Source organism: Mesocricetus auratus, unplaced genomic scaffold (genome assembly GCF_017639785.1).
Source record: "Mesocricetus auratus isolate SY011 unplaced genomic scaffold, BCM_Maur_2.0 Super-Scaffold_4256, whole genome shotgun sequence".
In the NCBI taxonomy this organism is placed as follows: domain Eukaryota; kingdom Metazoa; phylum Chordata; class Mammalia; order Rodentia; family Cricetidae; genus Mesocricetus; species Mesocricetus auratus.
In genome coordinates this window covers 101,648,822-101,666,433 of record NW_024429182.1, presented here as the reverse complement: position 1 = coordinate 101,666,433, position 17,612 = coordinate 101,648,822, and the positions used below count along the sequence as shown (strand labels likewise).

The 17,612-nt window shown below is 45.4% G+C and overlaps 1 protein-coding gene across 13 annotated transcripts in view; it reads left to right on the top strand.

Annotated features, from left to right (window-relative positions):
* Window positions 1-17,612, top strand: part of Tenm4 (teneurin transmembrane protein 4) — a 735,641-nt gene that overhangs the window by 429,984 nt on the left and 288,045 nt on the right. For 12 of the 13 annotated variants that reach the window (XM_040728397.1, XM_040728368.1, XM_040728393.1 and 9 more), the window contains one exon: window positions 17,001-17,210. The exons of the other annotated variant lie outside the window; for it this stretch is intronic. In XM_040728397.1, coding sequence (XP_040584331.1) covers window positions 17,001-17,210 — 210 coding nt within the window. The remainder of the gene's footprint in view (window positions 1-17,000; window positions 17,211-17,612) is intronic. 13 annotated transcript variants of the gene reach the window in all.

Genomic DNA, 17,612 nt, shown 5'->3' with positions numbered 1-17,612 from the left:
GCACTACCAGATGGAAGCAAGCCTCCAACACAAGAGCCTTTATAGGAGCATTGCCTATGCAAAGAATAACAGTGAACATTCCATGAGTCTGTGAATTTACATAGGATAGTACTGCTGGCATAACCCCAGGAACTACCGCATGTGGCTTTCAAGAAGTACTTTTTGGGTGAATAAATGAATGACTGAATTATGACTTGTTAAGTAAACAAGTACTTTAATAAATATGAATGGGATGTGAGGCCTTGACCGCCTTGCATTTGCAACCTCTTAAGAAGGTGAGTTCTTCCAACAAGGATGCAGTATTTAAAACATGCTTTCCAAAAAGATATTGTAAAGGGTATCACATGGCAGGAGGAAAGTCTACAAAAAGACCAGAGAGTTCAAGACCCCAAGCTCTTGTGTGTAGTTAGTAACTATGAGAGCAGCCATGGAGATGCTGTACAGAGGTCAGCAAGGACAGTCCTCAGCCTGCCTTTAACAGACGCTAATCACAGAGGCTTCATCATAGAAGACAACTTTTCAAAAAGCAGCAGTAGGCATTAGCACCTACCTGTGAGCACTGTAGTGCCTGGAATAACCCTCAGGAAATCACTGATGACCTAGGGAGTCATCTGTTATAATTTGAATAAGCTCCTCTTTGGGACGTGCACAAGTTCAAGCCTGGCTGAATGGCTGTGTGGAAAATTGGCAGCAAGATGGTCCCCATTGAGTATAAACAGGCTCCAGAGTGCAGGCTCTATGGGAGTGTTGAGGAGTTGGAAGAAGAGCCCCTCTTGACCACCTGAGACATGATGACACTGAGACCAGCTACGGGGATCCTCCAAGAGGACGTCAAGGTTTACAGTTAGATATCATGCTTTGCCCTCACCAAAACATGCAGGAAGTAGGAGCCCAGGGGTGGGACCTCTTACTGCAGCCTTATCCCTAATAAGATTGTTCTCTGCTACTTGTCTGAGAAGAATCAAAGGTCTTAGTGGGCCTGGGATGAAATGTGCCTCATTGGAGTAGATGTACCAAGAAAGGAAAGGATTCATTCACCACAGTTTTCTCATGCCTGGCATGCAGTACTAACCAGAAAATGCTGGAATTGCTACTGACTGAGGGAAGCAGTCTTTCTGTGGTGAGATCCTAATAACACCAGTAACCAACCCTTGCACAACAACAGCCTGCAAGCAGGTACCAGCATCTCACATAACAGTAGGGGAAGCAGCCTTGGAATCACTGTGCAGCTGTTTTAACAAGGCTTCTTGGGTGTGCTTCCCATGCCTACCCTCTGACACATCAGCTCAGACACTGGAAGTAAAGGAGGTGTTGCAGGGAAACCCAAAGAACAGAGCCACAGTTTGCTGGCAACTGAACAGAGCAGCAGAACTGTTCCCAGCATAGGCTGTGACTTGAGAATTAGTACAAAACGCTGAAGTAGTGGGAGGAGACTTCTAGGAATGCTGTGTTATTTTTCTTGTTACTATGATGATACACCTAACAAAAGCAACTTCAAGAAAGGGGGTGTTTCAGAGACTAGAGTCTATCACCCGTGGAGAGCACAATTCTAAGATGAAGATTTGAGATGATCAGACACATTGTGTCCACAGTCAGAAATCTAAAAGATGAAGGCTAGTTTTCAACTAGCTTCCTCCTCTTCCTATTTTTATTCAGACCTGGACTCCAGCAGATGGGATGGTGCCACCAATATTCAGTGTGGGTCTTTCCTCAGTGAAACTTGTCTGAGAACATGCACAGGGGTTTGCCCAGAGGTGTGTCTCCTAGGTGATTCCAGCTCCAGTCAACATGATAGTGATTAATCTTCACAACTTTCCAAAAAAAAGTAGGGTCTCATAAGATGACATATACAAAAGCCGAACTCAACTCACCTGTAACCATTATTAACAGTCTCTCACTATTGCCCTCAGCAAGAAGTTCCAGGGCAAAGCAATTCCAGACATGGTTTATCAAAGCTCAGGGCAGCTTTCTGGCTTCTGCTACTGCAGTCTCACGCATTGTATGCAGATGGTTGGTTCAACATCCAGGGGACCCCAAGCTTCTCTTCATGTTAAAATGACCCATGTCACACTCTGAAGAAAAGAATGGGAACACTAATTTGTCAGTCACAATCCAGCAATTGGGGCCCTGGCCTGCCTAAGATGTTGTTAGCAAGGGCAATGGGTATTGGTAAGAGACCAAGAGAGACTGTCACAAGCAAAACATAATGTAATTAGCTCTGCTCCCCTGCCTGTGGGGCCATTATGGGATGCAGTGAGATAATGGTGTGGAAGGATTTCCTGCACCAGCAAGGGTTCTGCACATGGGATGAGTTGTTATTATCCTTGTGAAATAATTACATTTCTATTATAGAACAATAGCTGATGCCTCAGTGCGGTCTTCCGTGCTGCTCCTGTCTTTGCTCCCTTGTTTGTCATGTTCTGTGATCCTCAGCACACACACACAACACACACACACAGATGCACATGCATACATACCCATGCATACACACACACATACATGCACACACATAGACATGCACACATGCATGCAGACATACACATTCGTACCCATACACATACCTGTGCACACACATATAATAAGCCAAGAACTTCACAATAATGGCTGACTGCTCTCTGTACTGTCATCTGTATGCATAAAGATGTCACTCTGGGAAACATGGACTTGAGAATCAGGCCATTGTGGACCTCCATCCAGTTTTATGCAATCCCCATACTGCATAGTTTCTGTGTACACTGCATAATTTTTCTAAATGTGTGTTTTGGGTTAGGTTTTGTTTTGTTTGTTTTTGTTTTCATTTTGTTTTGTTTCAAAATAGAAACACCAAATTCCCTCCCCCAGTTCCTGTGAGAATCAGAGATAAGGCATGCCAGGTACAATGCCTGGTGTAAAACAGGTAACAAGTGTTCAAACGGAGCTTTTGGGTCTGCACTCAAACCCTGTACAAGCCTATGAGGCTGGCACCAACGCAGTCCCCATTCAACAGATGCAGCGCTGAAGTTCTGAGAACTTAGGAATTCTCACCCAGGATTGCTCAGCTTGTAAATGGTAAAACAGATTTAAACCCAGACTTCATACTCAGGCTGCAAAACGAGGCTGCTCCATACCATGGTTTCCTGCTTGTAAAAAAATCTCCCTGCATTTGGGCTACAAGATCTCTGCTGATTTTAAGCTGTAGAGAGGAGTGGGTGGCTCAGGCTGTGGGACCACATGACCTTGGCCAGGCTGATTGAGCACTGTAAACAGGAGCCTCATCCCTGAAATGGGGATAATCTAAGTATCTGCCTCATCAGATTGCTGTGGGTGTTAAAAATGGATATGTGTCTTCCATCTTAGCAGATGAAGGCTCTGCTAAGGAGAAAGTATGAATCGATAGTAGCCACTGTGATCACTGTTGTGATTAAGGGGTCTTTTTTTTTCTCCCCCGAATAAAATTCCTCCCAAGAGCAAAGGATCGAGTTATTCCAGCAGAACGCTCAAAGGCGGCTTCCTTCAGAAAATCATAGACTTTCAGAATGTAGTCACTTAACCTTCCCGAACTTCCCTCTTCTCATCTGCTAAATGGGGGTAATAAAGAGGAACTCAGAGAGACAGACTTGGGACTCGCAGAATGGTGCCAATCAATCTTGCTAGCTTTATTGCTGGAGCGTTAGGAGAGCTCGAGATACAGCCTGGGCACATGTTCATTTTCAGCTTCAGGGAAGTTTGGTGGCTCAATTCTGGTAGAGTGCAGCTTACTTGGGCTAGAGCCAAAGAAGAAATGGCAGTCAAGATTGTATGGGATGCATACACATGCAGCACATACATGCACACTCAACACACAGCTGTGCCTACCTGCCTCCTCAGCCTGACCTCAGAGCTCACCACTAGGCTTCTCCAAAAGCATCGGCTACATTAGGAAGCTAACACTGAGTACTCCATGAGTTAAGGACCCACCCTGGGCCTCCTGGTCTCATAGCATTATGGGTAATTAACTTACTTTGTATCCCTTTGGTCCCTAGACAGAGAATTTTACAAAGGCAGGTAATGACCTAATCTAAGTCCATGACTGCAGTGCAGCATTTGTTAGAGTCATTGCAATACTGTGATAAATAGTCTTGGCATGACCCATGTGTAGAAGAACCCTCCAGAAGGAGACTTGAGCATCTACTGTAGCTGGTACTTGCATTCTCCAGTTTGCTCAAGGACCTAAGACAGATCATGTTCTGTATGCATACCACCACCACACTCTGTGTTTAGCACAAAGGAACATTCTAAATGCATTTCCTACCTTGCAGGCCCCTTTCTCTTCTCTTGTTTCCACAACCACGTGAAATCCAAGGCCAATGCAGTCCTTGGAATTGGTAACGAATATTGTTCTCAGGATCTACCCAAGAGGCAGCAAGAGACTTTGCATGCCAGCATCTCTCTGTGTTCTGTCTTCCAGAAAGCAAGGCACTGTTTGGCTAGCCATACTGTGGTCCTGCTACCCAGGTAGTAAGATATGAGCAGAATGTCTAAGCTGGCCTGTCCAGTGCCCTCAGCTTCCAAATGATAAACTCATTTATCTCCAGATCAAAGCCTTATTTTTTCCAGTTTGCTCTGTTAGGATGGGCAAAAATCCTTGAGAATCAAGCCAATCGTGTTGAATTATTGGTCCATTTCTAGTGTCCAATCCCTATCACAATGCCATTGATCTCTTAGACTGTGGAAGAAGCATTGATAAACAATCTTCTCTACTCGCATCCTTTTCCAAACACCAAGACTCTGACTGTGCAGAGCTCATCTTCTTCAGCAGTAAGAGGGGGATGACATTATCTCACTGAGGTTATGTGGAAGTCTTTGTATGTGAATGGCCACCAGCTGGGCAAAGCTCATGATGTCCAGGTAGAGCCTTATGGCAGACACCCTTTGGGCTTTGTGCGTAGATCTAGAGTTGTGATTTGCCACTATTCTATGCCTCAGCCTACCCATCTGTCAAAGAAGTTTCTATGCTAGAAGTCCCACAAGGTAGTGTTATCAGTTAAATTGGGTCCCCCACCACCCCACAATTTCACAAAACTAGATCGGGTGTAACCTGCAGGTGCTAAGCATGTGACTATCTAGAAATCAGGTCATTATAACTGCAGTTAGCTAAGAGGAGGTCATCTCAGATAGGGTAGGACCCTTATCCAATAGGACCAGTTGCCTTATAGGGAGAATACCATGTGAAGATGCAGACACATAGGGGGAGCATCCTGTGATAGTGGAGTGAGATACTGTAGCCATGGTGTTGTAAGTCAAGGAATGACAAACCTTTGGAGGAAGTCGGGTAGAAGACCCCTACAGGCTTCCGAGGTTGGCTGTGGTGGTTGCTGTTGATAGTCCACTTGACAGGATCTAGAATCACCTAGGGGACAGATCTCTGGGTGTGTCTGCGTGCAAATTTGTGCATTGAGTTCATTATAGTTAGAAGATGGAAGACACACCTTACATGTGAGCAGCATGGATCCATGAACTGAGGGTCCTGGGCTGACTAAAGAGAGAAAGTGAGCTTAGGACCTGAGCTCACGTCCCTGCTCCCTGACTGGGTACAGTGTGGCTATCTGTCTCATGTGCCTGCTGCATGCCTTCACCACCATGATGGACTCTATCCTCAAACTATGAAAATAAACTCTCCCTTCCTTAAGTCGCTTTGGTCACTTGTTTTGTTACAGCAATGAGAAGGACACGCTGGCCCTGCCAGTGCTGTGGCTTCCAGGTTTGAATGGTCTTTGTTCAGTAGGGACCAACGGCTTTTGTGAAGGCTATTTGGCAAAGCACACCTAAAGAGATCTGTAGAGTGCTCAGTGCACTAGAGGCGTGTGATGAATGTCTGTTCCTTCTCCTTCTCACAAAAAGCCCCTTTGTGTACACAGTACAGTTTAGAGTAAAAAGCAAGTCTGGTTTTCTTCTCATTTGTCCTTCAAACCTGCTCAAGGATCATTTTTTGAGAACCGGCCTCTGGGGATACCCTTACCCTGGATGAGACAGTCACTGGGAGACAGGACGGGGCTGGGTAGCCATTTCGCTACCTGTCCACTCTGTCCCTAAGTGTTTCTCTTGATTTTTCAAGATGGTTTAGAGTGACAGTGGATGAATCTATGGATCGCTTGGCTTTTATTCTGTTTATAGTTTCCCTCAAAGTTGCAAGAATCTCTATAGAAATCTAGTGGGAGTGAGAGGCTGTGGCCTAGTGAGCAAGCCCAGGGCAAGCTGTTTCAAGTCAGTCCATTTAGCAGGAAAAAGCCATTCTAGGACATGCCACTCACTGAACACCAACCTTCACCAAGCATGGCTCTGTATTGCTTTTTGAGATTTTTATTGAAGTATCATAGTGATTTAGAAAACACTGGAACTGAGAAGTCTACAGTGGTAGCTTTATTTTTGTATACTTTCTGCTTCCTGGTTGGTTTTCACCCAATTTACTGGTTACACTCATCCCTGATCCCTATTCTAAGACCTCAAGAGACACAGATCAGGTTTCTGGAAAGAGCTCCAGCTCTTAATTCAGGGTCTGGGTTTGAGAATCAGCTCCACATCTCTCCAGTGCAGTGGTTTGAGAATGCAGCTTGACTTTGTACATTATTGGCCCCATCTGGTGCCCAATAAAAGATGGGCAAAAGGGAGTGGAGGCATGGCTCAGTCTGTAAAGTGCTTGACTTATACACATGAGGACCTAAGTTTGAGCCCCACAACACCCATGTAAACAGCAAAATGTTGCACAAAGTGGGGCATGCGTATAATCTCAGCATCAGAGAGATGGAACTAGTCAGATCCCTGGTGCTGGCTGGCCAGCCTAGCCTGGTCTGATCCGTTCAGATCTTTCAGTGGGATGAGTGTGGGCTTAGGGTTCATCAGAGCACGATCTACAGCCCAGCCTGGTACCAATGAGCTGAAGACCCTTGAACATGCTGCTTGAACACCCCATTCTTCATCTGTGGGCTGAAGGACCCTGGCAGCTTTCAGAGGGATTTCCAATTGAAGGTTATGATTCATATATAAAGGCTTCCACAGTGCTGAACACATAGTAGGCGCTCAGTCAATGTTGGTAGGTGCTCAGTCAATGTCGGTAGCCACCCTATTCCCTTGGCTCTTTCCTCCAAGTGGTTCCCCATCCCTTGGCTCTTCCCACTGCATCTGAGATCCCCAGCACCCGAGTGGAGGGGCTACCACTGAAGTTATGATCCTCCTCGGTTATGAGGCCTAGAGTGTTGCAGCTGTGTAAATCAAGTGGGAGAAGGCAAATATCTAGAGATACAGCCCCAGGAAGTAATAAATGATTTTGAGCAGCTGTTTGGAAGCCCTTTCTTAATCACATCTCAGCGCAGAAGTTAAGCTGCCCAGGCCTCCCTGATAGAGCGAGCTCTCTGTGGCCAGATAGTTGAAGCTTGCCATCAATTTCAGTGGCTCTTTCGTCCCATTTGCCAGCACACTTTGACAGAGAGAGATAATACAGATGGCCTTGCATCATCTGCTTCTTCCACATTCCATGGAAAGTGTTTTTTCCCCTAGTCTAGCCTCCAAAAGCCTAGATAAAACATCCTATACCCCTCAGGAGGCAGTCTCTGGGAAAGGCTGCAAAAGCCTGTGAGGAGCCCAAGGCTATAGCTGGGACTGGGAACTTAGATCATCTGCCAATCACCCTCCCATCAGTACCTCCTTTCCTCTGCATCCTGGCCTCTCCCGTGTACTGTGATACATTTCTGTCTCCTGCATCTTGGTGTCCCTCCAAGGTGAAGGCTGGTTTAGCACTCTGTCTGCAGTCCCAGTCAAGTCCCCTACAGAACTGCCTTGGGATCTGACTTGGTTGGCCATGAAAAGGAGATGAGCAGGGAGAAAGAGGGAAGGAAGGAGGAAAGAAGGGAGGGACAGAGATGGGAGCATGACTGTTTACCTTTTGATACACATGTGTTCATTTTTCTTCATGGGACCAATGTTGAGCAGGACCAGATATTGACATTCTAAGTTTTTAAAAGATGAAGCAACCTGCCCAAAGTCTGAGTTTCAGGTCTATATCTTACTCACTGGACCTCCCCTAGGCTAGAATCTCATTTAGCCCCTTAAAACTGGAATTGTGTGCCCCACACAAATAGCATCACCTGTCCTCAGTTCGCCTATCCATAGAGGGATAAGGATAGAGCTAGAACAGAGGAGATGACAAATATGAAGCTTGTGTGTAAACTATAAACACTACCACTACTCGGTACTTTTTTGATTAGGAGATTAGTAAGATATGATCCACGCTAACACGCAATGGGACCCACTCTAACGTGTAACAGATTCCCACTATGTGTGAAATCACTGTGTTGGCCATGGCCACATGTGATGAATAAGAATCATCCTGTCCTGGGTGAGATGACTCATAAGACACCTGGTAGCCTTAGTTTGCAGAATTTATCCATCTATAACCTAACCCCTGGAAAGGTCTCCAGTCTTGTCTGTAGTTCTTTCCTTACTAATTCCATTCATCTAACCCACTTAGCTTCTGTACCGTGATCCAAAGGACCCCAGTTCTGTCATTGTTGGGTTCCCTACCTGATACTGAATGGCTCATCTTTCCCTGTCACCTCTTCCAGAGAGACCACCCCTTACCACACTGTTGAAAACAACATACCCACTGCATCCCACTTGGCCCTGTACTCATTTAAAATCTCTTCATACTGTTTACCCCCACTTGATTATCTTATGTATAGATATTTGCTTTATAGATTATTGGTTTTCTCTTCTAGTAGAATGCAACTTTTCTGAAGGCAAGGATCTGACCTCCTTTGCCTGTCAGTCATGCTCAGAATGGTGCTTGGCAAAATAGGCACAAAATAACTTGTTTGAGGGAAATGTCAGGGCTGCAACTGAGTTTTATGAAAAATAAAATAAAATTTGAGAAACACAAATAACTTGATTTAAAATAGGTGAAAGGAGAAAGCAAAGAGAAATTTCTCCATAGAAGATACCCAGGTGGTGAGTAAGCACATGAAAGCCCATCAGCTTCACTTTGGGGGAAATGCAAATCAAACCCACCAAAACAGATGCATTTAGAAAGTTAGGTAATAACAAGTATTGGCAAGGAAGTAGACAAGTCAGCTCTTAGTGGGAATGTAGCATGATACAGCCACTCACCTGACACTCCCTTAAAAGGTTAAACATAGACTTACCATCTGTTCTAATTTCCTTTCTGTTACTGTGTTAAATTACTCTGATAAAAACTGCTTTGGGAGGAAAGGGTCTATTTTAACCTACAGGCTACAGTCCATCATTGAGGGATGTCATGCCTGCTTGTTATTCTACCCAGAATTACCTCTAACCAGGGAACTCAGAACCAGGGAAGTACAGCAGGAGCCATGAAGAAATGATTCTTGATGCCTTGATCAGGTTCATGCTCTTGGAACTTTCTTTATAAGCCCGGGTTCATCTGCCCAGGGTATGGTGCCACCCACAGTAGGCTGGTCCCTCTACATTAGTTAACAATCAAAACAACCTCCTGCAACATGCCCATAGTTTGTTCTGATCTGAGCAATTTCTCAGTTGAGACTCCCTTCCCAAGTGACTCTAGGCTGTGCCAAGTTGACAAAGCTAACTAGGACAGCTTCCAATCCAGTGATTCTACACCTAAGTTTATACCCAAGGGAAGTGAAAACATACTACTATGCAAAACTTCATGTGTAAGGATTTAGCAGCCAGTAATAGTAGCCAAGAAAGGAAACAAGCAAGGTTTGAAATGTGGATGATCAAAATGTCGCACATCCATCCAAATCAGTGCTATCTGGCAACACAAGAAAATGTGGGTAAATTTTAAAGACATGTTCAGTGAAAAGAGCCAGTCGCAGAAGAACCTGAAATATGATTCATGTCCTTGAAAATTCCAGAATAGGCAAAACCATGGGGATAGAGAACAGAGATGTGATTGTCCCAACCATCAGGATCTGAAGGAACCACAAGGAGTGCCTGTAGGTGGCTAAGATGCTTCCTTGTGGGTAATGCAAACATTCTAAGATGGGTTATAGTAATGTTCACAATACTCTATGAATATCTTTGTGGGTAATGCAAACATTCTAAGACAGGTTACAGTAACAGTCACACTGCTCTATGGATATATTCAACGCCACTGAGTGATGTCCTTGAAATGGGTGGCTTGTGTGGCATGTGAATTATTTCTCCAATAAAATGGAGATCATATAAAATAAATAAATAAACGTCTTCCTCTAAAATTGCTCTGCCCACACAGCATGCTAACTAGCAGACTGTCCATCCCCATGTGAAGACCCCAGGGCTACCTTCTCAGTGTGGAGGAGGAGGAGGGGGAAGCTACTCCTTGGACAAGTCCATGAACACAAGGCTCTGTTCTTCATGAATAAGAAAAAACAAAACAAAACCTCCCTGAGTGACTTGTGAGGAGGAGAGAGAAGATCAAATGCCCTGAGCCTGAGTAATTTACTGTGTCCTGTTCTCAAAGACCATTTTCCCAGAGTAAGTCACAGAGACAGATGACGGGGACCAGCTTCTGAAAACAAGCGCTGTGAGGTTGGTTGACTTAGTGGGGGCTCCTGGGCTGCAGGCATGAGATTTACTAGGTTGCACTGCTGGCCTGAGCTTGGGATCTGCAGGGTTATTCTTTCCCAGCTCCCCAGAGTCCAGTGGGACTCTAAGGTGAAAACTGTCTCCTGAGTTGAATTTCTGTGTGTGCGGTCTTCCCTTTAAAGTGATTTTTATTGTTTGTTGTTTGTTTTTAAATCTTATCAGTTGGATTTGTTCTTTGAACAGAATGGGCAATGAAGAAGTCAGGCTCAGTGGCTCGTGCCTTTAGTCCCAGCAAGCTTGAGGCAGGAGGAATGCCAGGAGTTTGAGTTTGAAACAGGCTTGTGTTACATGCTGAGTCCCAAGCAAGCATGGGCTAGAGTGAAGTCAGGTCTCCCAGAAACCAAACAAGGAGAAGGGAGTAGAGGGGAGGGGAGAGGAGGGGAGGGGAGGGGAGGGGAGAGGAGAGGCATGTTGAGGGGTGAAGAGACCAAAGGAGAGACTGGGAAGGAAAGGAGGAAGGGAGAGAGGGAGGATGTAAGATAAATAAACTTCATAATCCTACTGTCTGAAAGTAACTGATATTAACATTTTTGCAAGCAGTATGCAGGTACATGCACACACACACACACACACTGTAAGAGTCAAAAGAGCCTTCCTTCATACATCCTGTATTCTAATTGCTTACAAGCACAGCTTAGAGCATCTGCCTGTCCATCCTGGCATTGTATTTCTTTAAAGTTTTACTTTTTTGCTGTTGTTTGATAAGAACATTCCTAAAAATATTTCAAAGGCCATTCTGGAATAGGTTTCTAGAAAGGGAATTTCTTAGTTAAAAATCCGTCTATACCTAGATGTATTACTAGCTTCATGTATAAGTGTGTTATTTATATTTAAGACCAATGTCTCTCTTAGCACCTACTAGACATGCTTATTTTCATGCTCATTTCTCCATTTTCCCTATAGCTTTTAAAACACCAGTTTAAAAGTATGAAAAGAGCTAAATGTGCTCATTACAGAATGATTTTGCATTTTTATTTGTTTTATTTATTTGCGGGCACGTGTGCCAGTGCTTGCATGTGGACTCCCAAGAGCTGGTTTTCTGCTTCCATCATATGAGCTCAGGGGCTCGCACTCAGGTCTTCAGGTTAGATGGCAAGGACCTCTACACACTGGACCATCTCCCAGCGTGTCATTGTAAAAAGCTTAAAGGTGTAAATGCATATTCAAATTTAAATTGTCACGTGGTGATGACATCATAAAGACTTTTTTCCCCCAAGTTTAGCTGTTTTCTTCAATACAATTGTCCAAATACATACTTCTCTAAAGCTCCTAGGAGCCTCTGCTGCACTGGAAGAATCTGATTTTCCATTGCAACTGAAACCATTTCTATTCTACATTCTTTTCACGGTCTCCTTCAGTCTTCTGAACAACACCAGGAAGTGCAGGCTATTGATGCTTCAGTCTTTGGGAATGTTGGACCAGGAAAGAACCTCAGGAGGTTTCAGTTCAGGTGAAAGGCAGGCAGGGTGCTATGATCATCAGATGTTCTGCTGACTCTGTGCCCACTGCTCTAGTCTTCCCTCCCCATGGCCACAGGTTGCTGCTTCTAATGTGGATCTGTCTATACCTCATTGCCTTACAACATGACCACGTAATACTTTATCCAAATAAGATCCCCCTTTACAATAATAGAGCATCACTATTGATCAGTACAGAGCAGCAGGTACCAACTGGGGCTGCCTCCAAAGCCAGACCAGGTGGGCACTCTACTAGATTTTCATCCCTCTGAAAAGGAATGAGACTGAATCAATGCAAATAACCAGGGGAACAAGTTCTGCAGCTTGTTGCTGATGTGAGACTCTGGGCTGGGCCCTAGTACAGAGATGAGTGGTGCATGGTCCCTGCTGGGAGGAAAGCCTGCTCAAGGGCTAGACATGAACACACTTCACTGGCATAAGATGCAGGGCATAGTGCTGCTGCAATAGAGCTCCTGACCTCCACCAACCCCCAGTCTCTTAGATATCAGTGCCCCTTCTGCTGCTCAGTACTGATTGGATCTTACTTGTTCAATGGGACAACCTGATGATGTCGGTTCATGAGAAGAAAGGGAAGGTGCCTGATTCTAGGTGGCGTTATTGAAGTGAGCCAGAAGAGAAAAGAGAGAAGAGGCCACAGGAATAAACTTTGTGAGTCCTGTGTGTTATCAGGTGTCAGTTTTTGAGTGATGTCTGTGAGCATGGCTCAGCACTTTGCATGAAGTCTTCCATGTTACAGGGCTACCTGTCCAAAGGTTCCTAGGAAGCTCTCAGGTGACCCAGAAAGTTTCCCAGGATCTTCCCTCCTGACAACTGAAACCAGCCAGATAAAGTCTCATGCTTTTCTACATTGTACACATGCATATACACAGAAAGGAGTACATAAAAAACCCAAGCGACACAAAAGCAAATGTATAGTTGATAGCAAAAGTTGAAATGTTTCTTCTTTGTCTACATAACTTTTTGAATCAAAATAGCTATTTGTAACCCTCCCCAAAGAAGCTTACATGGCTCTTTCAACCACCTTGGTTGCTGGAAAGGTGCATGGGAAGGTTCATTCTAATCATCAGATCTTATCTGACTACACAGTAGCAGCAGCATCTGTATTTCTGGGTTCCCCTCAGCATACCTAAAACCTAGGAGTCACACATCCTTATTGGCCTACATGAGTGTGCATGTGGTCCACTCTAGAGGCAATCCCTCGGTCATCTTGACATTAACACCCTACTGTACTAGGCAGGAAATCTGGGTGATTGAGTGGATGGTACAAGCTTATAGAGCGAGCACTCCCTTGTCTTGTCACCTTCCTACTCTGAAAGTGTCCATGGCTCCCCAGTTAAAATCTGCTTTCCCTTTTCTAGTATTCATCATCGACAGCTACTCACAACCAAGATAATCGCCTTCCTTCCATTCGCTTAGCAAATATTGACGAGTGCTTACTCTAGGGGAGACACTAAGCCAAGCAGTAAACGTAGGTTAACAGAGAAGCCAAGCAGTCCGGTGAAGGGCACGAACAACTCCACACTGCAGAATGGGCAAAGTTGCAACACAGAGGATCTCAGGTGTTCAGGGGAGCACCTCAGTAGGGTGAAGTCCAGGACTGAGGCATCAGAGATGCCTTTCTGTAGGAAGTCACACGAGGCTAAGCCCAGAGGATAAGGTGAGACCACCAAGACAAACCGGGTGGTAGTAAGGAGAGCTAAGAATCCATGGAGAATGAACAGCGTGTGCAGAGCTCAGAGGCAAAACTCCCAGACAACCCTGGGGATGCCATCCAGATGGATTCAGTGCAAGGAGTTGGGTCCATTCACACATTTAGAGAAAAGTAGCTAATCCAGGGGAGCGAGAGCATCCAGCATGCCTCTGCAGGTCTCTGTAGACTTGATGAGAGGTTGACAGTAGACAAGACTGTAGACTAGGATAGATAGATTGCTGAGACCAGCAGATGCAAGGGAGAGTTAAGTGTGAGTGTTCTGCCCTCTCTCAAACATGCTCACTCAGTAGTCTCTGCATTGCAATCTTCTATGGCTCCGTGGAGCCTGTCTCAATTCCCAGCTGAAATGAACCCCAGCCTCCCATCCCTTACGTTCTGTTGGCATGCTTTCTGGCTTGCTCCATCTCTACCTTGCTTAAAGCCCATGTGTGCTCTCCTTTCCCCTACCCCACCCACTGGCCAGTCAGTGCTGGGTCTCTCGTTGTGCTCCTCATATTCCAGCCTGACTGTAGACAATTAGGAGATATCTGTAGGATGAAGCCATGTTCACTATACATTTCCAGACATCCACTACTCTAGTAAAAAAAATAATAATAAACAAATCCAAGGATACCCAACCATGCCATTCCACCCACATATTCCAATTGCTATGATATGTGCATCATAAAACACATACTACATAGAAACTTAGAAACTTTGAATTGACAAAGTAAGTACTTCCTAAGGTTTTCTAAGTTATTGGGAAATTATTCTGTGACCTCCTACCTTGGAGATCACTGAGATTAATGGCTGCCAGTGAGTAAGCAAAAGGTAATGAACACATTTCTGGCGATGTCTGTACCTCACAGACACTCCCCAACCTGCTAAGGTCTGACCCTTTGTTAGGGAATTCAGTAACTGATGAGTATTCAGAGAGAACCTATAACCCAGGGAATGACCAAGACAGGAAAGCAGAGGGCGATGGGAAGTCCTGAGGGAGGCATAGGGTTGGACTTGAACCTGGGTCCTTGAGTTTGAGATGGAACAATTTACTTAGTTCTATAACTGTAAAGTCAATGAAACCTGATAGTTCTACTGAGGGGGAATATCATAGGCACCCTGGAACAACATAGCTGTTTCTTAGCTTTGGTCTAAAATGAACATCTGGATGTGGTGTGGTCCTGTTTATCTCAGGCTCATCAGAGGCTCTGACTGGGGAGTGAATAAAAGATGTGGAAATGAGTATATAATGTGCTTAATAAATGCAGCCTGGGAGAGAAAAAATGTTCAAAAACTCTGATTGCAGGGGAAAAGTGCCATGAGCAGGAGTCTTGATGGCGATGGTTTTGTTCAATTTCCTAAACATGTGATGAGGACTGACCTAGGTTCCTACATGTTCATATATATACTGGACACTCACACAGATCATCTACAGTGCTTACAGCAACGGCATAAAAATCAGAGGGTGTGGGGAGAAGAGAGCTTTCAAACCGGCTCATTGAAGTCATTTTCCCCCAAATCATAGAACTAATAAAATGGTAGGCAGTGATGTAAAGCTCAATTCTGTTACACCCATGAAGCCCACTTTACATGTGAACCATGCCCACAGCATGTGTTGTACATTTCCATGTTGGAGGCAGCTGCAGATGTTTGAACAGAGAAAATAGCCGCATCAGGTGGGGGAGATGAGGCAGGTAAATGTATGCTCAGCCTTATTGTGCTGTAAGTGTGTCAGGGAAGGCTCTCGTGGTGAATCAGGGATACTGGTTTGGATAGCTGAACCATAGTCCAAAGGTTTTGGTTCCCAGAAGGAAAAGCCACCCAAAGAATATACCTTGGTCATTGATTCTCCACTACCTGCATTGTCCTTGGTGACTCTCTGAAATAAGCAACCAAATGACACACACAGTGCAATTCTATAAAGTGCTGCTACGCACAGTCAGGCTCGGGGGTTGACACTAAAGTGGTGGACTCCTTAAAATACTGCTGGATTTGGTGGCTGTGAACTGAGAGGCCTTCTGTTATGTGTCCCCAGAAATCAGAAGTTCTGTGCCTCTTAAGAGCCTGCTAAGTGATGTGATAGCCCATCTGGGCTGGGCTGTGTTTCCTGAGGTTAAGTCCCTTTGCAGAGCTGGCCACATACAATTGTATCAGCACATTCTGCCAGTCAAGGTGGGAGAAAATAACAGCCCTTGCTAGCGAATGGTACCTGTGTTGTACTGTATACTTTTATGTGTTTGTGCTTATGTCCCCCCTTGTACATGATGTACTGCATGTGTGGTAAGGTCCTCCACAAGACTGTGAATGTTCCCAAGTCGTCACCTCCTCCTTCTGAAGAGCTGGGAGTTTGCTCATAGAACTAAGGAAAGCTGGAAACTTAGAACTATATAACAGTTCTATATCGTAGAAACTCGGAGCCAGAATCTTGTCTTGGAACTCACAGAATGCCAGTGTCCTAATATGACAGGGTGTTATCATTTCAACTATCAGGACATAGGGATCCTAGCATGTTAGATCTGTAGCATTAATATATGCAACAAACATCCTTTCCGTGCCTTGTGTGAGCCTGGCATTATGTGGCGATCTGAGGACAAAAGAATGAATAAGATTGCTAAAACTCTTGGTTTCAAGAAGTTTGCAAAGAATGTCAGAATCTAAGAACCGTAATGTGTTAGTTCCTCAGAAAACTAAAATTCTGGTACGCTGAGATTCTAGGTTGCCAAAGGTGGAGAGCCTTGGATCATATTTTCCAGCCCTCGCTAGCATTCTTTTATGAGGCCCAGGACTTGTTGCAGGCAAGTCGGATTAACGAATCTCACTAATAAGATCATCATTTCAGTTCAGTGACATCACAGAATGGCTGGGTCACAGGGCTCAGCCTTCACCCAACCCTGGCTGCTCATTTTACCAAAGGCCACTGTGGCTCCTAGAAGACAGCCTCTCAGTCAGCGGTAGACACCTCCAGGCTTTCTGGCCTCTGTCAAAGAAAGGCTAAACAAGGAGGACTCTCCTGCTGTTTCTGTCTTTGCTAGGCCCACTTCTGTGGGCCCGCCCCTGCTCTTCAGAAGGAGTGCTCACCAACTCTCTCTGCATAGGGACAGCCCCTGTCCAGGCCACACGTGTAGTGGATCGTAGCGTTCAGAACCCCCTCCCCCGTTGATGCGTGTTTTATTTTGTTGCCTCCCCTTCCCCGTGTGCTTCGAAATCGATTTTCATTATTTTTTTTTTCTGTCTGTGTTTGTCTTTGTGGCCCGCAGGTGCTCCCTTGCATTGTTCATCTGCCTCATCAACCCCTATTGAGCAGTCCCCTTCCCCGCCCCCCACCCCTCCGGCCAATGAGAGCCAGAGGCGGTTGCTAGGCAACGGTGTGGCCCCGCCAACCCCGGACTCAGACTCTGAGGAAGAGTTTGTCCCTAACTCATTCTTAGTTAAAAGTGGCTCCGCCAGCCTGGGGGTCGCAGCAAACGGTAAGTGCTTCTCTCTTTTGCTAACTTTTAATGGTTTGTTTCTTTCTTTTAATGGGCTGTGCCTGCTCTGGCTGCTTGCTCCTTGCAAGAACCGAGTAGCCTGGTGCACGGTGGGGCTCGTGAGCAGGCAGGGACCTTGGGCAGATCCGTGGGCTTGGGGTAGTAGCCAGCTCCTGTCTCTGCCCCACGGAGAAGGCTTTGTCCCGTGACAGGTGCACGAGACAGAGGTGCACCGAAGCAAGAGACTGAACACCAGGAAAAGACAAATGCACAAACTGGAGGGTGGGGGACAGGCTTCTCCGAATAGTTGTTCCTGGGTGCAAGCGACCACCAGGCGCAGTCACCTGTTGCTTCATGAGATCCTAGTCACAAAGCTACCAACAGAGGGCTATTACAGTGTCC